Source organism: Pelophylax lessonae (genome assembly GCF_965119305.1).
Source record: "Pelophylax lessonae genome assembly, chromosome: 13".
NCBI lineage: Eukaryota > Metazoa > Chordata > Amphibia > Anura > Ranidae > Pelophylax > Pelophylax lessonae.
The window spans coordinates 123,320,811-123,348,257 of NC_138780.1; the positions used below are offsets into that span (position 1 = coordinate 123,320,811).

Genomic DNA, 27,447 nt, shown 5'->3' on the forward strand with positions numbered 1-27,447 from the left:
TTGCAAGCATACCTCGCTGTCTGAACCACGCTGCGCTGATCCCTGTATCCCGCTACCGGATCATCCGCTCTTGCAGAACCTCTCCTCTGCTACATTGCTATTAGTGATAAGTACCCCACAGGGGAAACCTCTATAACTTTCATACTAAAGCTTACACTATCTAGCTCGGCATACTAAGGACTATTACTACATCTGCATTATCTAAGATTGCTAGCTCTTGAGCCTACTACCACCTGTTGTTTTTTGTTTTTAAAACAAGACTTTACATTTACATTAAAGTACCTCCCCCACACAGTTTCAAAGCACTCCCTAGGCACACATTTACCCTTTGATTGCCCCTGATGTTAACCCCTTACCTGCCAGAGTCATTAGTACAGAGACAGTGCATATTTTTTAGCACTGATCACTGAATCGGTGTCACTGGTCCCCCAAAAAATGTCAAAGTGTCACTTAGTGTCCAATTTGTCCACCACAATGTCGCAGTCCTGCTAAAAGTCACTGATTGCCGCCATTACTTGTAAAGAAATAAAATAAATAAAAATTTAATAATATCTCTAATATCCATAATATACAAAATATCCCATTTTGTAGACATAGTTTGTAGACACTATAACTTTTGTGCAAACCAATATACACTTACAGGGATTTGTTTTATCAAAAACATGTAGCAGAATACATATTGGGTTAAACTGCGGGGAACCCAGCTGACAGCTGATGACTCAAAAACTGCATGCAAAAATGTGGGTTTAAAAATACAAAACGCACCGCAAAACACGCCAGAAAACCACATCAACCGCAACCACATAGCTTTGGACCTAGACTTAGACCTTACCTTTGTATTATCATCTGAAGAGCAATCCACAGTCAGACCACCTTCAGAGGACATTTGACAGGCGGTGAGGAGGCGTTTTATTGCCTCCTCACTGAGTATTTTAACCCCTTAAACTTGCACCAGTGCGCCACAACTGCATGCATTGCGCATGGTTTTGGAACAGTTGCTGGGCATCCGCATTCAGTTGAATAGGTCTCATTCAGCGGGCGATACAGCCTGCCAAATGCAAAAGCGGAGATCATTTTTCACTTTGCATTGTGGCTACAGCATACTGTGTGAAGATTTCTGGACTATAATTTGTGATTACACACACACACATTTGTGGATAGAAAATCAAGTGTGATTGACTATTATTAATGATTTATTGTCCTTGTGAACCCTTTGTGTTTTTATTTAACACATGGGTGGATTGTATTTGTTTCCACATTGTAACATTAGCGCAGTCTGTTTGCTTAGTGCTTTATAAGTGAAGAATCCGTCACTGTATAACTTTTACTTTTGTTTAGCATTAGCTCTTGCAAGTGATCAATTGGTTGTTTTTTTTTACTCCTATTTTGATGGGAAGAAGCAGCCCTGCATGAAGATTCAAGTGATTGTAAATGATCGCCTTGAAAAACAACCCATTCAGTATAAAATAGAGATGAAAGGCAAAACATTTTTTGTATAGATACAAAAAAAAAAAAAAACATTATAAATACATTTTTTTCCTTTTTATACGTGATCACATTCCCTCTGTTCTCAGCTACATAAGAGCTGGGGGGGGGGGGGGGGGGAGAAGCAGCAGCACACGGAGCCAGTGAATGGCTGTGCAATGAGGGCTCTGATCATTGGAGGAGAGTACACTGAGTTCCCAGCATAGCTAGAGAATTGACCATGGTGTGCTCTCCTGCTTAGTGTGATCAGTTTTTAATAGGAAAGCAAGGGGCTGGCAGGAACACCAAGGATTTCACATAAAGAAAGCAATTAAAAGAGAACAGGATACTTTCTCATACAAGTACATGGTACAGCAGGTATATATCAGGTATATGAAGTGTTGGGGTAACAAACACTTTGAATATTCTATACTACCCAATCTGTATGTAGTAAGTCCTGGCTAGCTTAGATAGACCATAGTCAGAGGTTTGAGTGTTTTTAAATAATTTTCATTGCTATATGAGTGTAGATTTCTCACAGGTGTGCTTTTAACGCAGAGATCGAACCTCTAGCATCCACAAGAAACCAATGAAGCTGCTAGGTAGTTTTTTACCCCAGAATATACTAAAACTGATAAAAGTTTTGGCCGGTTTGGTTCTTAATCCCAGGGTAATACTAAACATATGCACAGCTTGAGATATGAGACAAGTGTGAAAAAATCCCCATGCTACAAGATATTCTGCAGCTGACTAATAACATTTGGACGCCTGCCATCCTCCCATCTGCTCTCATAGGAGTCCATTATAAGGCCAATGATGGGTAAAGGGAGGTGACTGGAAAAGAAAAGGTTTTTTTGCACTACAGCTGCCAGTGATACGTTTGCTTCCTTTTGGTCTGTTATATCTGAACTCCAGGAATTATTTGTATTGTATGCAGTACTTACATCGGTCCAGCTTCTTGCATACACTAGGGTCAGCCTTCTGAAAAGTGATCCACGGTGGATCGTGTTTCAGAATGCATTTGACAGATAGTGAGGAGGCATTAAGACTCCTCCTCACTGCCTGTTTTAACCCCTCAAAGCTTGCACTACCGCTCCCCAACTGAGTGTACTGTACGCAGTTGCAGCACAGTTTCAGGACAGTTGTAACGCAGTCTCATTCATGTGAATGGGTTATGTTACTGCCCGCCGAACAGACAGAAGGTTTCATGCTGTGACATGTGTACGCCAACGTCCAGTTGCCTTTGCAGCCCAAAGTGGGGCTGGTTGAGGGGCAGTGAAAATGACACCCAACTGTGTATTTTTATGGCTCCCAGCTGCAAATGTAAATGAGACCTAAGTATTCATATCTCATATCTGATGGGGAAGCTGAAAAAACACTGCTTTCCCTGAAAATAAGACCTACCTCAAAAATAAGACCTATCGTGATTTTCTAGGATGGCTGCAATATAAGCCCTACCCTGAAAATAAGCCCTAGTTAAAGTCCTTGTAAAATCATGTAATCCATTCTGTAAAAGGATTATATAATGTCCAGTGTATGTCTTTATATAACATTATTGTGGAAACTACCTTATTTATAGCGCTGCTGGGCGCTCACGTGGCCTGCCAGCGCTCTCCTTCTCTCCTTCTGGCTGATGTCAATGCCCCCCCCCCCCCTGCAGTGCTCAGAGCGGGGCTGTCAGTGGGGATCTTGGCCCCTCTCTTTGCAGTGTTTGGAGGGGGGTTGACGTCAGCGGGGATCTCGGCCCCTCCCTCTGTAATGTTTGGAGCAGAGAAGGAGACTCGGCCAGGGCATGTGAGCGCCCAGCGGCACTGTTAAAAAAGGTATGGGACAGCAGACAGGTTTCTTATTGATTTTAAAACAAAATAAGTAATACAATTTTTTAAATAGAAAGACACCACACACTCATCAGTTTGGAAAAAATGATTTAGGCTGCTGCCTTTTATTATTTGTTTATCAAACAAACTAGATAAAGATTTCAACAACAATATAAAATATAAACACTGGAAACAACCCGATCACCACGATCCAGGTTGTAAAGTAAATAAGTACAACTTTAATAAATTGTCCAACACAAATTCATATAATTACATACCACATACATATCGTCCCCCTTTGTATAAAACAAAGGTGACCCACAAATAATAAACTTTAGCCGTGACAAACAAGGGAGGGGGGGAGGGGAACGCCAACAGCTTCTTGTTCTTGATGAGGTGGTCTGAGGAATCAGCTACCGAGGAGCCCCTTAACCAATTCAATACAGGGCACTTTCACCTTCTTCCTGCCCAGGCCAATTTTCAGCTTTTAGCGCTGTTGCATTTTGAATGACAATTGCGCAATCATGCAAAACTGTACCTACACCAAATTTATGTAATTTTCCCCACACAAATAGAGCTTTCTTTTGGTGGCATTTGATCACCGCAAGGTTTTTTCTTTTTTGCTAAACAAATAAAAAAAAATATTTTTTTTCCTGCACTGATGAGCACTGATGAGGCTGCACTGATGGGGTGGCACTGATGGGGTGGCACTGATAGGCGGCACTGATAGGTAGCACTGATATGCAGCATTGGTGGGCACTGATAGGCAGCATTGATGGGCACTGATAGGCGGCACTGGTGGGCACTGATGGGCACTGATAGGAAGCACTGATCGGCACTGACGGGCAGCACTGATGGGCACTAATGGGCACTGATAGGCAGCACTGGTGGGCAATAATGGGCACTGGTGGGCGGCACTGATAGATGGCAATGATGGGCACTGGTGGGCAGCACTGATGGGGAGGGCACTGGTGGGCAGCACTGATGGGGAGGGCACTGGCGGGCTCCCTGAGCCCTGATTGCCATCCCTGGTGGCCATAGTGGGTATCCCTGGGGTCATGGGTGGGCATCCCTGGGGTCATGGATGGGCATCCCTGGTGGTTCTAGTGGCACCCCCCCCGAGGGTCTGCACTGGTAATCAATGATTTGATTACCAGTGCAGACCCCCCCTGTCAGGAGAGCCGCAGATCGGCTCTCCTTTACTCGTGCCTGTCAGGCACGTTCTGAGGAAAGCAGATCAACGTCTGTTCCTGTGTACTATGTGACTGGCCGTGATTGGACACAGCTGGTCACATGGTAAAGAGCCTACGTCAGTACCGAGATCGGATATGCAGTGTGTCAGTGTGACACGCCGCATCACCGATCACCGCTCTGCGCGCCCCCGGGGGCACGCAGAGCGCATTATCCTGCCGCCGTCATATGACGTCCGGTCAGGATAATGCAACCACTTTCCCGCCGTCAATCGCCTATCGGGCGGGCAGGAAGTGGTTAAATAGCCCTAATTCTGGATACAACTGGCTAGTGGTTTGGGCGGCAAATTTGAGCGGGAAGAGAGGGTAAAGTTCAATTCTCCCCAGATACAGGGGAGCTTTGAGCGGGAAAAACAGGAGAACAACTTAATCTCCCTAGATACAACCTAGATTTGGGTGGGAAAGAGGCAACAGTTTGAAACAGGGTCAAAAGTTCAGCTGACCCTTACCTCAGTAACAAACTATACCTATCTTTTAACAATAATGTAAGCCTAACAACCTAGCTAGCCCTGTCACTGTCCCATGAGGAAAAGGGGGGCACAAGTATATGCCCCTTTTCCTTTCATTTTCCACAAAATTTTACACAAAGAAACACACTGGACACTACATAATCCTTTTACAGCTGGGATTACATGATTTTACAAGGAATTTATCAAGGTTAAAGGATTTTTATAATGCTGAATCCTGAGCTGACAGGGAGGGAAGGGAAGAGGGGAGAGAAGACAGGGGACAAAGTAACTTTTTTACATACCGTTATTACATACAGTGTTATGTACAGACCGTAAATAAATAAGACATCCCCTGAAAATAAGCCCTAATGTGTTTTTTGTAGCCAAAATGAATATAAGATCCGGTCTTAATTTTGGGGAAACACCATAGTTGGCATAACTAAACTGATTGCCAGCTTCTTCTTGGTTCTGCTCTGCTTCCATTCTGTAAACTACAGAAGGTCGCTCACTCAGCACTGCCGCCACTCGTAGAACCCGTTGTATTTTTTCCCAGTGGGACGATGAGGTCACAATCTTTACCTCGTTTAATCAAAGGATGCCTAGGGTTCATTAAAAATATACTGGGCATTCATTAGAAGGTACCAAGTGAGTGACCCTGTGATCAGTGTGCAGAGGGGAAGCCAATCAACACAGAATCTGGAAGATGGTAGCAATCATTGTAGTAGCCAACCAACCAACTAGTATTGTGATTTTCAACTTCCCCAGCATCTGATCATGTATGAGTTTTACACAATTATATTGTGTATTGTGTATACAAGCTGGAGTAATGTAAGTAAGCAATATAGATTATTCCTGGAGTTCATCTTTATATAACTTTAATTAACCACTTAAGCCCCGGAGGATTTGGCTGCTCAAAGACCAGGGCCTATTTTGCGATTCGGCACTGCATGACTTTAACGGACAATTGCGCGGTCGTGCGATGCTGTACCCAAATTAAATTGACGTCCTTTTTTTCTCACAAACAGAGCTTTCTTTTGGTGGTATTTGATCACCGGTGCAATTTTTACTTTTTGCGCTATAAACAAAAAAAGAGCGACAATTTTGAAACAATAACAATATTTTTCACATTTTTTTATATGAAATTCCCTCCCCAAAAAATGTAAAAATCTAAATTTTTTAACATTTTAGGCCAATTTGTTTTTTGCTACATATTTTTGGCAATAAAAATCGCAATAAGCGTTTTTGGATTGGTTTGTGCAAAAGTTATTGCGTTTGCTAACTACAGGAAAGATTTATGTCATTTTTATTGTTTTTTTTTTTAACTAGTAATGTCGGCGATCTGCGATTTTTTTTTTTGCAGGACTGTGACATTGCGGCGGACAGATCGGACCTTTGACTGACATTTTTGACACTTTTGGGGGTACCAGTGACATTTCTACAGTAATCAGTGCTATACATATGCACTGTTACTGTAAAAATGACACTAGAAGGGAAGGGGTTAAATTTATTGGTGATCAGTGGGTTAAATGTGTCCCTAGGGGCGTGATTCTAACTGTGGGGGGCGTGGCTTGTGATGTAACCACAGAGACATACGATCCTACATACATCTCTCTGCAGTTACATCAGGGAGAATGACGGACAGCTGTGTTTACATCAGCCGTCTGCCTTTCTCCCTCTCTAGCGGGAGATTGCGAGTGGCCGGCGGACATCGGAGCGGCCGGTCACTCGCGCGGGGATGTCAGGGAATGAGCAGGGGCGGGAGCGCGCCTCCAGCGGCGCACTCTCGCCCCCTAGAGGCTCGTGGGCGAGTGACGTACCAGTACGTCACTTTGCCCAGGAGAGGCTGACCGCCGCCGTATATAGTCGTGTGTCGGTCAGCAAGTGGTTAAAAGCATCTTATTTTATCTGTGTAATAGGTGTGCATGTAAGGTATCACCACGAATATCAGATCGTGGGCAGTAATTCTAGAACTAGACCTACTCTGTACATCTAAAGTGGTAACCTGTGAAGGCTTTTAAAACGTCGCCAATGGAAAGTAAAATCTAAATCGTATGTCGCCGTTGTGCGAGCGTGAGCAATTTTAAAGCATGACATGTTTGCTATCTATTTACTCTGCGTGACATCACCTTTATATTTTACAAACAAATTGGGTTACATATCGTGTTTTTTTGCAAAATTTAAATTAAAAAAACTATATTTATTTTTACTATATTTTTCTCTAAAAATTGCAAAACCCACCAATTCTCTAGGGCCTCTGCTTTGGAAAATGTATATAATGTTTGGGGGTTCTAACTAATTTTCTAGCAAAAAAGAAAAATGATTTTTACATGTAAATAAAAAGTGTCAGAAAAATACTGGTTTTGTAATACTGTACATGGATTATGGAAGGTAAATAACACCGGTAATGTTTTTAATGCTGTTAAAGCACAACTCTATGAAAATAATAAAAACCACTCCTGCATTGCCCCCAAGTGCAAGGGTTGATATATTATTATGTCTACAGGATTATAGAATGGCCCATTTCCCTTACATGATTCCCTGCTCTGGCTAACCCTGAGCCTCATCATGTACTATAGAGGGACATAGCCCTGCTGGGGAGGCTGGCGTGTGACGGGAGCTGAGCACAACTTATAGAGTAGGTGCAGGGGATTGGTCGCAGCGCTGTAGGGAGCATGTTGGAGTGAGGAATAGGGTAAGTAAGTGACCCTGATCCTCTGCCCCTAGACTAAATGAGCAATTCATCTTGGCAGCACTGGGGGTCTCCCTGCCAGAGTGGATTCTTTTTTTTTTTTTTCCTGGAGTTGGGCCCTGAGATTTCCATATAAATTCAACTTTCTATATCTTTGGATCTACTGATCCCTTTTCACATGCAGTGTTCACAGAATGTAACCTCTGGTATGCATGTTTTATTTTCTTTTAGCTAATGTAAATGAGTATGTATGAATCTGTGTGAGGAAGCATGATTTAAGTCAATGCATAATTGTCAGACTGAATCCACTCATAAATAAACAGATCACATAATCCCTTTTAGATCTACCAACAGGTATACAGTGAGGGGAAAAGAAGTATTGGATCCCCTGCTGATTTTGTACATTTACCCACTGACAAAGAAATGATCAGTCTATAATTTTAATGGTAGGTTTATTTTAAAAGTGAGAGACAGAATACCAACAAAAAGAAAATCCAGAAAAAAGCATTTCAAAAAAGTTATAAATGTATTTGCATTTTAATTAGTCAAATAAGTATTTGACTCCTTCACAAAACATGGCTTAGTACTTGATGGCAAAACCCTTGTTGGCAATCACAGAGGTCAGACATTTCTTGTACAGTAGTTGCCATCCATATGGGCCATCCAGTATGGGCCATCCACGTCCCATTTTCCATGCCCTGGCTGTGGGAAGGAGGTTCTCACCCCAAGATTTGATGGTACATGGCCCCGTCCATCGTCCCTTTGATGCGATTAAGTTGTCCTGTCCTCTTAGCAGAAAAACACTCTCAAAGCTTAATGTTTCCACCTCCATGTTTGACGGTTGGGATGGTGTTCTTGGGGTCATTTGTTCACTAAGGTTCTCTAACAAACCTCTTTGGGCTTCACAGAACAGCTTTATTTATACTGAGAATAAATTACACACAGGGGGACTCTATTTACTAATTAGGTGACTTCTGAAGGTAATTGGTTCCATTCGATTTTAGTAAGGGGTATCAGAGTAAAGAGGGCTGAATACAAATGCACACCACACTTTTCAGACATTTATTTATTTTTTTTAATTTTAAAACCATTTATCATTTTCCTTCCACTTCACAATGATGTGTCACTTTGTGTTGGTCTATCACATAAAATCCCAATAAAAAAACATTTACGTTTTTGATTGTAACATGACAAAATGTGGAAAATTTCAAGGGGTGTGAATACTTTTTAAAGGCACTGTATCTTTACCCCTTGGGTGTATGGGAACCAAATGGAGTATGGTATTGTATCTATGAATAATTAAAAAAATTAAACAGGATTCTCTGCATTTTCAAACCTGAAAACCTGAAAGGAGAAAGCAACTCAAAGTGTTACTAAACCCACAAAAGTCTGTATATGCAGTAAAGCATTATTGTTCTACTGTGGAACCTAAGGGGTTAAACCTCTGCATTGTGTAAAATGGCTGTTTGATCCTGTCTTCTCTGATCCTCAACTTATTCCAGTTTCCTCAACTTATTCCAGTTTCTCCAACTCATCTCCGGATATTATAGAGTCCAGGGGATAAGATACACATGCTCAGTTAGGTGTGTAATGCATGTGATCAGCACAGGGCCAATCAGCACTGTCCAGACAGAGGGTCAGGGATTCTGCAGTCTTATAGGACAGTAAGAGCAGAATGAAAACTCCTCCTACAAGCTTTACCCAGACACTGATAGAAGTCACAAGACTGCTATATACGGCTCATGAGAAAAGGTATTTAGCAGTTTATATATATACTGTATATGTCCATTTATATATGTCCATGTTCTGTGTACTGTGGGAAACCAGAGAGTGTGAATGCAGGGTCCTGGGTTTAGTAACACTTTAATGCATGAGATGACATTCAAGTAACAGTGTCAGTAACCGTGCCTCCATTTCATGTTTTGATTCTACAAAAACAACAATAATATCACTAGTTGTAGTGAGCTTGTATATATGTGATTTATCATTTTTATATACATAAATATAAAATAGTTTTGATTTTCTTTTAGCTGTTCATGTCCAACTATTGATTTGTAAAAGCGTTATATATGCTTTGAAGTCATCCTGGTAGAGTACTCATAGTAGGACTGGTGATAAGTTTGACAAGATGGGGAAGCGGGTATGGGGACATATTGGACTGTCCATTGGGGGTTTGTAAACAAAATATGTTAAAGTGGTTCTAAGAGACGGTTCACACTGTGGCGACTTAGTCGCCTGACAAGTCACGCTCCATTCAGTGCAATGAAACCGTTCTAATCAGAGCGACTCAAGTCGCACCGACTTAGAAAAAGGTTCCTGCACTACTTAGAGTCGGGCGGTTTTGAAGCCGCCCCAGTGTGGACCGGCTCTAAATGCTCAAGGTTTTTTACCTTCATGCATTCTATGCATAAAGGAAAAAAAACGTTCTGCGTACAGCAGAGGCGTAACTAGAACCTTCAGGTCCCTGGTGCAAGAAACCATGTAGGGCCCCCCGGACCCCTGACCGGGGCCCTTCCCTTCAAGCCTAGGGCTCTTCCCACTGATCCTGGGGCCCTTTACTCTCATTGCGGGGCCCTTTATTACAGTCCCGCAGCGGGACCCTTTCACAAGTTCTGCATCGGGCCCCCTTCCTGCCATCTTGGGGCCTCCCCACGGTGGTGGAATGCCAGGGCCCAGTCGCAAGTGTGATCTTTGCGATCCTGGAAGTTTACCCACTGGTGTCAGTAGTTTTTATTTTTTGGTATTTTAGCTGAATTATGTTTTATCATTTTATTTTATTTTTTTACATTGTCACTGACAATGACTCTGTCCATTCAGAAAAGGAAGATGCTGGTAAATTACATATTTACCAACCCCTTCCTGGTTCTCTATTGTGACACATCCCCTGCAGCAGCTGGCAGGAGAGGGAAGGGATCACAGTGGGGGGGGGGGGGGCAGCACAGTAGGGGGGGGGCAACCAGGGGAGCATGCAGGAGCCCAGAGACAGCACAACACAAGTGAACTGGATAGGAGGAGTGGCGGGGGCAGCATACAGAGGAACTAATATTTGGGTTTGGTAAGAATTTTAAGGAAAAAACCCACGCCAAAATAAAAAAAAAAAAAAAAAAAAACGGGGTCCCCCTCAAAATCCATACCAGACCCTTATCCGAACACTTGCAGAGCAGGAGGGCTCCATTGCAAAGGTATTATTTTTTTATATATTATTATTAATTATATATTATTCCGTTTTAATATGCCCTTAAGTCTAATGTCTAGTAGTGGATTTGTTTGTCTTAACACCTTATTGTAAAATGACAGCCGGGCGGAAGCACTGTTTTGGGAGGACATCATACAACATGCAATCTCTATCCCACCATGTCCACCAGTCACAGTCGATAATAAGTCACTGTACCTGCCCACCTCCGGTACCATTTTAATGCTGTGGTTAATCACAGCAGATCACATAACAGTTGTACACAATGAAAAGCTTTGATTCATGACATTCATTGTGTACTATTGTGATTGGTCACAGTCATCACATGGTACAGACAGGGTCAATCACGTACCATCTGGAGTTTTCATTCAGAAGAAATGGTTGCTTATTACTATAAAATTCACAGTTATAAGCAACCATAGTGTGTAAAAAAAGTAAAATAAAATCCTGATCATCTCCCAAGAGTAGTACAGTGTTACTATGGTAACACTCTATTGCTCTGGTCACTGTATGAAAAAAAAGAAGGAAAAAATGATAAAATTGGGGTAAAAGCGTCTGATTTTGAAGTGGTTAAACATATATATATATATATATATATATATATATATATATATATATATATATACCCATCTTTCTAACTGTTTTTATGTATTAGCCATTTCTGTATCCTATACTTGCATTGTTCATATATTTTATTTCTCATGCAGGAAATATGTGAAAATCCTCAGTTTATTATTGGAGGGGCAAACAGAACAGATATCTGTCAAGGAGATTTAGGTAAGACTGGCATATTTACTGTATATTTTACATTTATTATCTTTGCAACATTGAAAAAAAAGACCAATGAATTTTAGCTTCCAGAGCCCATTAGCGCTCTGTTGCTCTGCACACTGCTGAGAGTTTAACAAAGAGAGCACTCTTACAGGAAGGTAGAGCAGAGAGATGACCACTAATTCACTAAATGCTGTAGAGGACCTGTCACCTCTTTGCATTTCCAACATGTATGATGTCATTTTGTGGATTTTAATATTTATGATGCAGGTGACATCTGCTACAACAAGTTCATATATGTAAAACAAATAAAATGCAAAAATACCCTGCACCCCTGTTAGTCCCAAGCAGCAAACTCCAAACACTGGTATGTTGGAAAAAGAGCAAAAAAGTAAGGCTGTGGAGTACCGGAGGCTTTCGGCAGTGTTCCTTCTGTGTACAACCAAAAAGATGGCCGACCTCGGACTTCCGGGTGTGACGTAGTGACGCTTGGCTAGCTCCTTCCGACGCGTTTTGTCATTACGACGTCTTCAAGGGGGGCTTTTTGGTTGTACACTGAAGGAACACTGCCGAAAGCCTCCAGTACTCCACAGCCTTACTTTACATGTTTGCTTGTATCATCTAATGGGATTCAGAGGGGAGTCTGTGCCTACCACCTTACAATTACCCATAACAATTGGATTGGAAGCCTCTGGAGCTGCATAGTTCGGGAGAAAGGCTGTAGTGGTCCTTAACCACTTGCTGCGTTAATCCCACCATTATCTGGTAAGAAGCAGTTTGTGGTGATTGGGAACTCACACTTGTTTGAGCTGAGTAAACACCTGGGTGGATAACCTACAAAGTGTGCATGCCTATGCTTTCAAGTATCTTATTGTGGACTTTCACCAGTTCTTATGTTGTTATCTTACATGCCTGCATCTTCAAGCAATTGAACATATGTGAACTGTTATGATTTATAAGACTGGTGAACCTTGCGTTTATGGTAAATAAATAGTGATAAATATGATATATTAATTAAATTAATTAAATATATGAGCTGCCTGCTGCAATAAAAAAGTGCAAGTGCTTTTTTTAAAATTGTTGGTCTGTGATTTATACTCATTAGCGCAACTCCTTTTTATTTTTGCTAAGTTCATATAAGTGCTGGTTTTCTCCTTGGTTTGAATTAAAGTATATCTAAAACAGTGGTGGTCAATTTGAAAATAAAAGGGGTCCTCAACTGCAGCCCCTTCCCAAGGGGAGCACAATAGCAGTGCAATAAAGCAGAGTTCCAGCCGTTTTTGTGTTTATTTAACCACTTGCCGACCGCCGCACGACTATCTACGTCGGCGGTCAGCCCCTCACAGGCAAAGTGACGTAGGGCTACGTCGCTTGCTTGTGAGGGTCTAGGGAGCAAGCGCGCGCCCCTGGAGGCGCGCTCCCGCTCCCGCGTGATCACGGAACCCCCGCGCGTGTGACCGGCGGACCCGATGTCCGCCGGCCACTCTGCGATCGGCGGGGGAGAGGGAGAAAGTCAGGCAGCTTGTGTAAACAAGCTGCCTGTCATTCTCCTCGATGTAAAGACACTGATCACACGGATCTACTATGTAGATCCGTTGATCAGTGTCCTTACAGCTCAAGCCACAGCCAATCACAGTAGAAAGCACGCCCCTAGGGACACACACAGCCCCTCCCTCTCAAATAAAGTTAACCCCTTCACTACCAGTGTATTTTTGCAGTAACAGTGCATATATATATAGCACTGATTACTGCAGTAATGTCACTGGTAACCTCAAAAGTGTCAAAAATGTCAGTCAAGGGTCCGATCTGTCCGCCGCAATGTCGCAGTACAGCAGAAAAAATCGCAGATCGCCGCCATTACGCGTTAAAAAAAAAACAACAAAAATGACAAAAATCTTTCCCTTTGTTAATAAACGCGATAACTTTTAAGCAAACCAATCAAAATACGCTTTTTGTGATTTTTTTTACCAAACATAGGTAGCATAAAACAAATTGGCCGAAAATGTTAAAAAATTTTGATTTTTACATTTCTTTTTGGGGGAATTTCATATAAAAAAAAGTGAAAAATATTGCTATTTTTGCAAAATGTACGCTCTTTTTTTGTTTATAGCGCATGATCAAAAAATCGCACAGGTGATCAAATACCACCAAAAGAAAGCTCTGTTTGTGGGAAAAAAAGGACGCCAAATTCGTTTAGGTACAGCGTCGCACGACCGCGCAATTGTCCGTTAAAGTCACGCAGTGCCGAATCGCAAAATACCCCCTGGTCAGGAAGGGGGTAAAATCTTCCGGGGCTTAAGTGGTTAAAGTCAGCAGCTACAAAAAAATGTATCTGCTGACTTTTAATAAACACACACTCACCTGTCCCACTATCCAGCGATGCGGTGGGCGGAGCCTCGGTTCTCTCCCTCTTCTCCCCACAGCGCCGACATCACAAGTGCGGGCACCCAGCTGTGAAGGCTTGCGGCTTTACAGCCGGGTGCGCACTGCACATGCGCAATTCATGCTGCGCTTTCTTAGTGACCGGGCAGTCTTCTGGGACCTGTGACGTGTCCCAAAAGATTGCAGGGACGGAGCAAGAGAGGAGAACTTCTGCTCGAGCTGCCTAGGCCGGAGAGGAAGTGGGAGCGGGGACCTGTTAAAACGCAGTACCCCCTCCCCCCCCAAAAAAAAATGACATGCCAAATGTGGCATGTCAGGGGGTCAGGAGCACTTAAAGCGGATGTTCCACAGAGCTATTTAACTCCTCCTCCCCCCCACTTCCCTCAGTGGTTAGTGGCAGTGTTTTAATACACACCATCCCCTTCCCAATGCATTGGTGGTTACTGCAAAGTTTTTAACCTGAACTCCCCACATGGTGGCATTGGTGGTCATTGCAGGTTTTTTTACACTCTTCCCACAATGGTAATTAGTGTTTTTAACCCCTTCACACCCTCAATGTATTGGTGATTAGTGCCATTATTTATAACCCCCTTCAACCCCTCAGTGTTAGAATTTAACCCCCCGCACTGGTGATCAGTGATAGGGTTTAATCCCCCCCACTGGTAATCCCACCCCCCTTCCCCCTGGTTATCACTGCTAGTGCTTACCTCCCCCTCCAAGTGGTGGTCAGTTTAGTTTTGTGCCCCCTCTTCCCTAGTGGTGCTCAGTGGCAGTGTTTTTAAGCCCAATCCAATTGGTAGTCAGTGGAAGTCCCTCAAGTGGTGGAGGTCAATGGCAGTGTTTTTTAAGCTCCCCCCAGTAATTGTCAGCAGCAGTGTTTTGTTAAGCCTCCCCAAAGTGATGGTCAGTGTCAGAGTTTTTTAAACCTCCTCCAGTGACGGTCAGTGGCAGTATTTTTTTTTTTAAGCCTCCCCCCAGTGATGGTCAGTGGCAGTGCTTTGTTAAGCCTCCCCCCAGTGATGGTCAGTGGCAGTGCTTTGATTACTCTCCTCCCCAGTAATGGTCAGTGGCAGTGCTTTGTTAACCCCCCCCCCCAGTGATGGTCAGTGGCAGTGCCTTGTTAACCCCCCCACCCCGTGATGGTGAGTGGCAGTGCTTTGTTAAGCCTCCCCCCAGTGATGGTCAGTGGCAGTGCTTTGTTAAGCTTCCCCCCAGTGATGGTCAGTGGCAGTGCTTTGTTAATCCTTCCCCCAGTCATGGTCAGTGGCAGTGCTTTGCTAAGCCTCCCCCCAGTGATGGTCAGTGACAGTGTTTTGTTAAGCCTCCCCCCAGTGATGGTCAGTGGCAGTGCTTTGTTAAGCCTCCACCCAGTGATGGTCAGTGGCAGTGTTTTGTTAAGCCTCCCCCCCCAGTGATGGTCAGCGGCAGTGCTTTGTTAAGCCTCCCCCAGTGATGGTCAGTGGCAGTGCTTTGTTAACCCCCCCCCCCCCCAGTGATGGTCAGTGGCAGTACTTTGTTAAGCCTCCCCCCAGTGATGGTCAGTGGCAGTGCTTTGTTAACCCCCCCCCCCCCAGTGATGGTCTTTGGCAGTGCTTTGTGAGCCTCCCCCCAGTGATTGTCAGTGGCAGTGCTTTGCTAAACCCCCCCCCCCCCCCAGGGATGGTCAGTGGCAGTACTTTGTTAAGCCTCCCCCCAGTGATGGTCAGTGGCAGTGTTTAGTTAAGCCTCCCCCAGTGATGGTCAGTGGCAGTGTTTTGTTAAGCCCCCCACCCCCCCCCCACCCCCCCACTGATGTTCAGGGGCAGTGGTTTTTTAATTTAGTCTAAGCTTTAAAAAAAAAGCATAAAAATCAGCACAAGGGGCGTAACTTACAGTTAATTTGATGTTTCCCTTGTGCTAATTTTTATTCTACTAGGAGAAATCTGGTAATAGACTCTTTATCATTACTGTCATTTTTGAACCAGTTAAGGAGTTTTTTGTAAATCTCTCCAAATGTTATAAGTTGACCAAACCTCATTATACAAAAATCTTGTTTACCAACTGTAATATTATGTATAGGTTCAAACTGTCAGTGCAGTCTCTAGGATGTATGAGAGAGACACTTTCAGCTCTGAGTCCTGCTTAGGAGGCATTGATAGGTGGCACTGATAGGCAGCATTGATGAACACTGATAAGTGGCACTGATGTGCACAGATTGGCTGCATTAATGAGCACTGATAAGTGTCACTGATAGGCGGCATTGATGAGCACTGATGGGCACTGATAGGCAGCACTGATGGACACTGATAGGCAGCATTGATGAGCACTGATAGGTGGCACTGATAGGCGACATTGATGAGCACTGATAGATGGCACTGATAGGCAGCACTGATGGACACTGATAGGCAGCATTGATGAGCACTGATAGGTGGCACTGATAGGCAGCATTAATGAGCACTGTTAATCAGGGCAATGATGATAAGTGCCCTGATTATCAGTGTAAACAATGTACTGACAGTCTTCTCGGTCAACGGCTCTCCTTTCCTCACAAAGACACAGCGTGGGAGGAAAGGACTGCCGATAACCGTCAAGTCTGTTTACATGTGATCAGCTGATCACATGGTAAAGACCGATGCGAATGGCCCTTTACCGTGATCTGTATTTAGCTGGATGTGCACCCCAAGGGGTACACGAGAGGCAGGGTTCTGGGAGGATGTCCACGGACGCCCTCCAGAATTGGAATCCGTGCCCCGATGGAAGGGGGGGTTCTTGCACCAGGGCCCTAAAGGTTCTAGTTATGCCTCTGGCTGCATAAGAAGTTTTTGATAAAGGTATACTATCCCTTTAAACAAAATGGGCATGTTTATAGTTTGTTTTTTGTCATACCAGCAGATAGTTAGAGATAGGTTGCTAATATCCTGGAGTTTGGCTTTAAAGAAAAACTACATTTTTTTATTTTTTGTTTTGGATAGAGTGGAGAGGGATTAGAACACCAGTCAGTCCGTTTTTTTTGCTGTCCTCGTTAGGGAGATTTACTTTCTCTATTTGCCCTGTTCACTTTTTATCATTGAAAGTGAAAGTAAAAGAAAATCCCACATTTTGGGTTGTCCCCACAAAAGTTATAGTGGGGAAATCTTCCAAGGGGGACACTAGTTCTAATTGCTTGAGGGTCCCCAAGAGATTTCCTTAATTTGCAGGGATTTACTCCCACTTCCTGTTTGGGCTCTGGGACATCTGTAAATCTGTCTATTGGGACAAAGAGGGCAAAAATTAACTCTAACAGGGGTCATAATCCTTCCTTACTCTATCCTAAATGAAAAAAAAAAAAAGTTCTATTTCAAGTCACACAGGAAAAGAAAACCGTTGCATTAAAAAAAGAAAACAAATTTGCTACTACAATTATGTCTTCTATACACCGATAAGCATTAAACTGTCATCTATCATAGGAGGTGAAAGCTGTCAGTACAGGACACATGCAGCAAGTAAAGTAATCTTTCCTATCCTTACATCAGATGGTTGGACATACTGTTACTCGGGATCGCTGAGAGGCTTTATATATTGGGCTGTCAAGATGCAGAGAATGTGTGCGATGGCTGGCTTTAGTGGCTTCGCTGGCAGGGATTTCTATTTGCAGTGACTGGACACCTGTAACCTACCATGCCTCATATTACAGATTATGAGTGACAGCCTGGACACAGCGTGAGCATGTTTAACGTAATGTGAATATGTTAACCAAGACGGTGTTGTGCAGTCCACAACACACACAAATGTCATCTTAATAGGTGGAAGTTGAGTATGTGCTGCTGTCGAATGATACAGTCATGGATTAAACAACAAGTAACTGTTGGTATATACAGGATAAAGAAGGGAAGAGCAGTCATCTAACCGTTCTTATTTTTCCCTATAGGTGACTGCTGGTTTTTGGCTGCCATTGCTTGTCTAACCCTTAATGAAAAGTTACTTTTCCGTGTCATACCTCCAGAACAGAACTTCACTGAAAACTATGCTGGGATATTTCATTTTCAGGTAATAATATTTTTTTTTACAAGCCTCAAATTTTATATGTGAAGATAAAATCAGTAAATGTAAAACATAATTATCAATGGTGACCAGCTACCATCAGCAATGAGTTGGTACCTGGTTGTCACACATCAAACCATACATGAAATCATTGTTCCAATCACAGGACATACAGTCTCTCACAAAAGTGAGTACACCCCTCACATTTTTTTAGATTTCAATGTCTTTTTTTGTATTCATTTTCACAAAGGTACAAAGATACAATCAGTCCATGACCATGGAACAAAAGAACAAAAAGGAGCCAGTCAAACAGCTGACATGGAAGTTAAAATAGATGAACAGTATTATAAACATTAGCAAAAAAGTGTAGCCCCCCCCCGTGCCAACTACATCAACATTGGCCGGCCCAGGCCCTGCCACCCCCCCTCCGGGGCCCCGCGGAAACTAACTGTGCCCCGAGGGGGAGAGCTGCCCCCCAACCCCCAACCCATTACACCACGACTAACCGGGGAGGCGTCCACCATCTGCGATTCCACAGGGATGCTACCTGCATGCCTGGTAGAGGTAGAGGCCATGGTAATTATAAACTGAGGACCAACCGTGGTCCGTTAACACCCATAGCATTATGTCAAACAGTTCAAACCTAAGAAAGGAAAGAGAGAGAAGGAGATATAGAGATAGAGGAGAGAGAAGGAGAGGATGAAAGACGGGGGAAGAAATAGGTAGTAGAAAGGAAGCAGTAGCGGTAAGAAAGTGTCGGCGTCCAGGCTCACGACCCCTGGGTCGGGGTTCACACACATCCCCTCACATTTTTGTAAATATATTATATCTTTTCATGTGACAACACTGAAGAAATGACACTTTGCTACAGTGGTGAGTGTACAGCTTGTATAACAGTGTAAATTTGCTGCCCCCTCAAAATAACTCAACACACAGACATTAATGTCTAAACCACTGGCAACAAAAGTGAGTACACCCCTAAGTGAAAATGTCTAAATTGGGCCCAAAGTGTCAATATTTTGTGTGGCCACCATTATTTTCCAGCACTGCCTTAACGCTCTTGGGCATGGAGTTCACCAGAGCTTCACAGGTTGCCACTGGAGTTCTCTTCCACTCCTCCATGACGACATCACAGAGCTTTACAAAAAAGCGGGGAGTGTACTCACTTTTGTGAGATACTGTATCTGTCTCAAATAAATAAATAAAATTACAGAATAGCAAAAGCCCAGAGCTCAAAGCGTATCTAAACCCAAAAGCAAAAACTTAAATATATTTTAGCTTACCAGTCCTTTGATGTGGGGGTTGTATTATTTTTTCTTCTTACAGTGGTAGTAAACTGTGGCTGGCAAAATAAAAAATAAAATCCCCTGCAAAGGCAATGGCATAATGTGCTACTATGCATCGCATACTAGCACATTTTGAAATACTTATCTTAGAACGAAAACCTCCATGCACGCGGGAGCCATCGGCTGCAGCACAGAGCTCATGGTATGCTGGACCTTCAGAGCACATGCATCGGTGACGTTACTGGCTTCATCCATTGGGAATATCTCCTAAACAGTGCATGTTTAGGAGGTATTTAATGTACCTATAAGTAAGCCTTATTATAGGCTTACCTGTGGGTACAAGTCCAAAAAGAGACTTTACTACAACTTTGAGGCTTCTTTTCACCTAGTGATCTTGCCAGTAAGTCTGTTTTTTCAGCTTTTCCTAACAGACCAAGCTGTCCAGAAAAAGTGGCTGTTTGAGGGTTGGGACAAACAATTTAATACTGACAGGGTGCTTACAATGGTCATCTAATAATAATTTGCTTAAAACTTTCATTCCAACAGGAGAAAATGGAAAATTGTCTCAAACATCTACTTTAATTTTCCCGTACTAGTGCCAATCAATGGCAACTTACATGAGGTAGTATTCCTTCTGCCCACAGTGTTCACATCCACACAGCAGCCCATTCCCTTTACCAAGCTAGGAACAAACTGGGTGGATTTATTATTCCACCATGGATTGCTGGCAGGAAAGGAAAAATAAGGTAGGTATTTAATAAAATTTTCCATTTTCGTGGTGCCAACCTGGCAGCATACATGTGGTAGACCAACAACTAGCTACCAGTGTGGGAAGCTTAAAGTGTTTGAAATCCTCAGACTTTAATTATGAACAAAGCATATGTGTATCGCTCCATAGTGGGTACTTGTCTCAATTAAGAGCACTGATGTGTCTGCTGCTTCATTCCTCTGCTATCAGTATGAATCACTTCGGACAAGTTTTCCTGACAGCAAGAGAAAAATGGTGACAGGGGAGGGACCTCCAGATGATTGAGAGCCTCAGCTCTGTTCCTGTGTGAAGGGGGGGTGTCCCTTTAATCCAATCAGCTCTCAGAGCTCTCCTCACTGAGATTTGCAGAGTGTAACTTCATCACACCGCCCACTTTTTTCTGACAGCTCAGACAAGCTTTATAAATTCTGAACAGACACAGAGAAGAGAACAGATGTAGAAAAGAGAAAGATACAGACAAACAGGTACAACGTATGTAGAAGGATTTGTTTCATCTCTGTGTATTTCCCGAAGACAATCATTTCACTAGGTATATGTAAGGGTTTACAAACACTTTAAGTAAATCCTATTATATAAGAAATTGAGTAAGCTACCATATGTATGCTGCCGTGTTGTGTAGGTGTAAACAGGTTATAGCTTTGCACTGGTCCTGTAGGTGGAAGTGGGAATAGTACCACATGTACTGTATGCTGCCATGTTGGCACCAGAAAAAAACTGTTTCTATAACTGCTTAAAAAGTGTTAGCTGCAGTAAGGCTTTACTTTGATAGATACATATGTAAAGTCCATTTAAAGTGGTGGTAAAGCCGAAACATTTTTTACCTTAATGCATTCTTTGCATTAAGGTAAAAAATGTTTAGGTGTCAGCATTTCTTCTCACCCACACTTTTTTTTTACCTGAGCCCTCATTCAATCCAGCGCCTGGCATGCGTTCTCCCAGGTCTCGCTGGCTTTCCTGGCGTACCAAGAGCCATCGGCTCCCAGTACTCTCAATCAAAGCCAGTGACTAGGGATCAGGGCACCGGCCCAGTCCTGCTGTCTGTGTCAATGGATACAGCAGCAGGGCTCGGGTGTGAGCACACACGAGTGCCCCCATGGAAAGCAACTTCCTATGAAGGCACTGGACAGAGGAAAGGAGCCAGTAGCACCGGCGGAGAACCCAAAAAGAGGGAGTTCACTTACCTGCTCTGTGCAATTCCATTGCACAGAGCAGGTAAGTACAGTATAGACAGTTTTTTTCTTTCTAATTTACCTTTACAATCACTTTAATATTCATTTATTAGTCCATCTAACACATGGCATCCCAGTCTTAGTCCATAGGGTTCAATATTGAGTTGGCCCACCCTTTGCTGCTAAAACAGCTTTAACTCTTCTGGGAAGGCTGTCTATAAGGTTTAGGAGTGTGTCTATGGCAATGTTTGGCCATTCTTCCAGAAACACATATGTGAGGTCAGGCACTGATGTTGGTAAGATGGCCTGGCCCGCGGTCTCCGCTCGAATCCATCCCAAAGGTGTTCTTTTGAGTTGAGGTCAGTGCTCTGTGCAGGCCATTCACGTTCCTCCACCCCAAAGTCACCCATTCATGTCTTTATGGACCTTGTTTGTGCACTGGTGCGCAGTCATGTTGGAACAGGAAGGGGCCATCCCCAAACTGTTCCCACAAAGTTAGGAGCATGAAATTGTCCAAAATGTCTCAGTATGCTGACGCCTTATAAGTTCCCTTCACTGGAACTAAGGGGCCAAGTCCAATCCCTTAAAAACAATCCCACACCATAATCCCCCCAGCACCAAATGATTTGGACCGGTGCACAAAGCAAGGTCCATAAAGGCATGGATGAGCGAGTTTGGGTTGGAGGAACTTGGCTGGCCTGCACAGAGCCAGCCTCTTCATATTTTGCCACAAGGTTGAGATAACTTGTCTTTAAACCAGGACTGAAAATGAGGGTGGTATTGGGGAGCCCTCAAGATGTGCTTTTACACAAATGGAAATAAAAGAGTTTGAATAAGCTTTAAAATACAGTAAGTGTATCTACAGTATGTTTTGCTTGTTTTCTTGTAGTTTTGGCGCTATGGAGACTGGATTGATGTGGTAATTGATGACTGCCTGCCGACATTTAACAATCAGTTAGTATTCACCAAGTCTTCTCAACGAAATGAGTTCTGGAGTGCACTGCTGGAAAAAGCGTATGCAAAGTGAGTACCTTTAAAAAAGAAGTATGCTTAACTGGGTGGATGTAGCATAGACCTGATGCTGCATCTGTCCCCGCTGTTTCTAATACTGAGAACCTGAGCGATCGGTTCTCAGTCTTCAGTGAGTAGAGAGCATCTGCTCTGCCCTTCCAGCACTCCCTGGAGTGCTGGTCTGGTGAGGGGGCAGAAGTGGCTGGCACAGGCTCTCTTAGTGTCGCTGAGAGGCTGAGCAAGCTGCCAGTGCAAGCATTTTGATGGATCCGGACTGTACTATTTACTTCCAGCAAGTCTGTATCTATGGGCAGGACCAGAGCAAGTAGAAAAATTAACCCCTTATGCCATTAACACATAGGGCTTAATGGATTATAAAATGGTTTATATTTTGACACGTCTAATTAGTGTCAACTTGGTACAATGAAGTGTATATAGGTGGACATTTTAATTATGTGATTATATTATTTTTTTTAGTTTTAGGGGCCCTTAACATGCGTGTTCCATTTGCCCGTTTTTCATCCATCGGTTGACAGTTTCAGTAACTTTTCACTTTGTTTTATCTCTCTCTCTCTTTCTAGACAATGTTTCCTCAATAATAAGATCATCACATTATGTACAAACATCTAGCTAGTGGCTCTGTAGCAAAAAGTATATTTGGATCACCTGAATGGCATCAGTCCCAAAATACTATTGCACAACATACCACGGAGGTTCAAAAGGGGAAAGAGGTGCGACTCTTAGTGATGCCAGAGAGGTCAAACAATTTGCACATAGTAAAATCAATCAAAAGGCAGCACTAGCAGGTATATAAAAATATATATAATGGTGAATATTATTAAATAAATCCGTGCATAGTATGGTAAAAAATTGCAAAATTCATACATAATAAAGTGCATAGTGTGATCAATAAATACAAAATTCATATATATTAAAGTGCATATAATAAAGTGCAATCATATAATGTCCATTATATCCATTAATGTCCATTAATGTTAAAGAACTGACTTCAACCCATCTCATGATAGAACATAGCATTATGAGTCAGGCTGCACATGCTCAGTTTGGTGTGTATTGCTAGAGAGTTTTCTTTTTCTTTGGAGAGTGCATGTGATCAGCACGGGGCCAATCAGCATTGTCCAGACAGAAGATCAGGGAGAATGAAAACTTCTCATACAAGCTTTATTAGGGACTAGGGTTGAGCGGACACCTAGATGTCCGTGTTCGACGGGTTCGGCCGAACTTTAAAAAAAAGTCCGGGTCCGTGTCCCGGACTTTTACCGAACTTTTCCCGGACACCGAACCCCATTGAAGTCAATGGGGACCCGAACTTTAAGGCACTAAAATGGCTCTAAAACACCAAAGGAAAGGGCTAGAGTGCTGCAAATGGCAGCAAAACGTAATTAAGAGCATGGCAAGTGCTCTGCAAACAAATGTGGATAGGGAAATAACTTAAAACAACAAAAAAAAACAGAAAAATAAAACAATGTTCTTCTTCATCTCTGAAGGACGAGGCCCATATGGAGTAGGAGGGAGGTTGAGGTGGTGGTGGATGTGGCGGTGACATAGGCGTGCGCACAGGGTGTGCTGGGTGTGCCTGGGCACACCCTAATCACCTAGGGCACATAGCATTGCCAGTGAGGAGATGGGAAAGATCTCCCTGGGACCTGCTCTGCTCTATTTCTCCTTGCCTACAGGTACATGGCCCCGATACATTACTCTCCCTGCTGGCAAACACATGCATGTGTATTTCAACTTTGGGGTGCACACCTTAATGCAATAGGCTGCGCACACCTATGGGCGGTGTAGGTGGAAGCGGCGGTGGAGGAGGACCAGGGCCGGATTAACAGCATCATGGGCTTGGTGCTGAGGATTTTGAAGGGCCTTAGGGCCGTGCCTTGCCATGCACCCAGAGGAGGAAGGGTGCAGCCATGCATGCCTAATTCAACATGGGATGCTGTCTCTGAAGCCCATAAACACATCCATGCATCGCCAACTGTCCCTCCTTGTCCGGCCTTCACGCTGTGTGGGGAGGTTCTGAGGGTGCTGCCTGGGGAAGCGAGCATAGAAGCCAGACTTCTGTGTTTACAAGTGACAGAAGAGCGGTAACAGTGAATATGGCCAACCCGGGGCCTATATAAAAGGTAGGGGCCTGGAGCTGCAGCTCCAATAGACCCTACATTAATCTGGCCCTGAGGAGGAGGACGAGGTAGCCAACACTGCTTCTTTTCACAAATTTTAAATGAGGGTACACCCCAAAAGAGTGAGAAAGAGCAAAAATGGAACAATGGGTGGGTAAGGTCGGTATCCATTGCTATTCTGCATAAGGTACGGAAAAGTCCCGTGGGATCCATGCCTGGTTCATTTTAATGAACGTGAGCTTGTCCACATTGTCTCTGGACAGGCGGCTGCGCTTGTCTGTTATAACGCCCCCAGCCGTGCTAAATACCCGTTCAGATAATACACTGGCTGCAGGGCACGCCAGCACCTCCAAGGCGTAAAGGGCAAGCTCAGGCCATGTGCCCAATTTGGAGACCCAGAAGTTGAAGGGGGCAGACCCGTCATTCACTACATGTAGGCGTGTGCACACATACTGCTCCACCATGTTGGTAAAATGCTGCCTCCTGCTAAGACGTTCCACCTGAGCTGCTGGTGCTGCTGTTTGTTGTGGCGTGCTGACAAAGCTTTTCCACATTTCGGCCATGCTAACCCTGCCTTCTGAGGTGCTGGCGGTGCCCTGGTTGCGTTGGCGACCTCCTCCTCCTCCTCCTCTGCCTTGTGCTTCCACTGTGGCCCCGCTGTCAGATGGGAATGCCAGCAGCATGGCTTCTACCAGCGTGCGCTTGTACTCGCGCATCTTGCGATCGCGCTCCAGTGAGTGAATTAAGGACGGTACGTTGTCCTTGTAACGGGGATCCAGCAGCGTGGCCACCCAGTAATCAGCACAAGTTAGAATGTGGGCAACTCGGCGGTCGTTGTGGAGACACTGCAGCATGTAATCGCTCATGTGTGCCAGGCTGCCCAGAGGCAACGAAAGGCTGTCCTCTGTGGGAGGTGTATGGTCCGTGTCCTCTGTATCCCCCCAGCCACGCACCAGTGATGGCCATGAGCTGGCCTGGGTGCCACCCTGCTGTGAACATGGTTCCATCTCCTCCTCCAGCTCCTCCTCCTCCTCATCCTCCTCATCCTCCAGAACTGTGCCCCTGCTGGACAATTGCGTCCCTGGCGTTTGCGTGTGCAGGAACCCACCCTCGGAGCCCCTTGCGAATGACTGCCCTGAAAGCCTTGGAAATGTTACCTCTTCATCCTCCTCCTCCTCCTCATCCTGTGCCACATCCTCTTCCATCATCGCCCGAATTGTTTTTTCAAGGAGGCATAGAAGTGGGATAGTTAAGCTGAGAACGGCGTCATTGCCACTGGCCATGTTGGTGGAGTACTCAAAACAGCGCAACAAGGCACACAGGTCTCGCATGGAGGCCCAGTTATTGGTGGTGAAGTGGTGCTGTTCCGCAGAGCGACTCACGCGTGCGTGCTGCAGCTGAAACTCCACTATGGCCTGCTGCTGCTCGCACAGTCTTTCCAGCATGTGCAAGGTGGAGTTCCACCTTGTGGGCACGTCACATATGAGGCGGTGAGCGGGAAGGCCGAAGTTACGCTGCAGCGCTGCCAGGCGAGCAGCAGCAGGGTGAGAACGCCGAAAGTGCGCACAAACGGCCCGCACTTTCTGCAGCAGCTCTGACATATCGGGGTAGTTTTTAAGGAACCTCTGCACCACCAAATTCAGCACATGCGCCAGGCAAGGGATGTGCGTCAAACCGGCTAGGCCCAGAGCTGCTATGAGATTTCGCCCGTTATCGCACACCACCAGGCCGGGCTTGAGGCTCGCTGGCAGCAACCACTCATTTGTCTGCTGTTCCATGCTCCTCCACAACTCCTGCGCGGTGTGTGGTTTGTCCCCCAAACAGGCAAGTTGTAAAACTGCCTGCTGTCGTTTACCCCTGGCCGTGCTGAAGTTGGTGGTGAAGGTGTTACGCTGTCCGGATGAGGAGGCGGTAGAGGATGAGGAAGCGGAGTAGGAGGAGTTAGGAACAGGAGGCAAACTGAAGCGCCCTGCAATCCTCGGTGGTGGAAGGACATGCGCCAAATTGCTATCCGCCTCAGGCCCATCCGCCACTGCATTTACCCAGTGTGCCGTTAGGGAGATATAACGCCCCTGACCGTGCTTACTGGTCCACGTATCCGTAGTTAGGTGGACCTTGGCACAGATGGCGTTGCGCAGTGCACACCTGATTTTTTCCCCCACTTGGTTGTGCAGGGAAGGGATGGCTTGCCTGGAAAAGTAGTGGCGGCTGGGCACGACGTACTGTGGGACAGCCACCGACATAAGGTTTTTAAAACTGTGCGTCTCCACCAGACGGAATGACAGCATTTCAAAGGCCAATAATTTTGAAATGCTGGCATTCAGGGCCAGGGATCGCGGGTGGGTAGGGGGGTACTTCCTCTTCCTCTCAAGTGTTTGGGAGATGGAAAGCTGAACGCTTCCACGGGACATTGTGGAGATGGTTGTTGGTGACCCAGGTGGTGGTGTTGCTGACAGATCGTCTGTTTGCGGGGTGGCAGGTGCCGGTATCACTACAGATGTGGCTGGAGCGGCCGAGACTGCAGCAGAAGAGGAAGCAGGATGAGCCAGAGACGTTTCTTGGTTTTGAAGGTGTGTACTCCACTGCAGCTCGTGCTTTGCACTTAGATGCCTGATCATGCAGGTTGTGCTCAGGTTGAGAAGGTTCATGCCTCGCTTCAAGCTCTGATTGCACAGGGTGCAAACCACTCGTGTCCTGTCATCAGCACATTTTCTAAAGAACTTCCACGCTAGAGAACTCCTTTGAGCTGACTTTGGTGCGCTCGTTCCCTTGCTGCGTTGGGCAGTAGCGGGCGTAGTGTCTAGGGCACGGCCGCTCCGCTTCTGCACCCTGCTCCCTCTTCTGCTGTGCTGGTGGCTCTGTGCGACCACCGCCTCTTCCTCCAAACTACTCAGTTCACCTGCATGACGTTCATTCCATGTGGGGTCGAGGACCTCATCGTCCTCCACATCATCTTCCACCCAGTCTTCACCCCTGCCCTCCTTGTCGGTCTCCACAATGCTGAACGCCGCAGCAGTTGGCACCTGCGTTTCGTCATCATCGGAGACGTGCTGCGAT

At 44.7% G+C, this 27,447-nt stretch overlaps 1 protein-coding gene across 3 annotated transcripts in view; it reads left to right on the plus strand.

The window, feature by feature from the left end:
* The window catches only part of CAPN3 (calpain 3), a 268,573-nt gene that overhangs the window by 87,041 nt on the left and 154,085 nt on the right, over window positions 1-27,447 (plus strand). For all 3 annotated transcript variants that reach the window (XM_082275014.1, XM_082275015.1, XM_082275017.1), the window contains exons 2-4: window positions 11,570-11,639; window positions 17,902-18,020; window positions 22,128-22,261. In XM_082275014.1, the coding sequence (XP_082131140.1) occupies window positions 11,570-11,639; window positions 17,902-18,020; window positions 22,128-22,261 (323 nt within the window). The remainder of the gene's footprint in view (window positions 1-11,569; window positions 11,640-17,901; window positions 18,021-22,127; window positions 22,262-27,447) is intronic.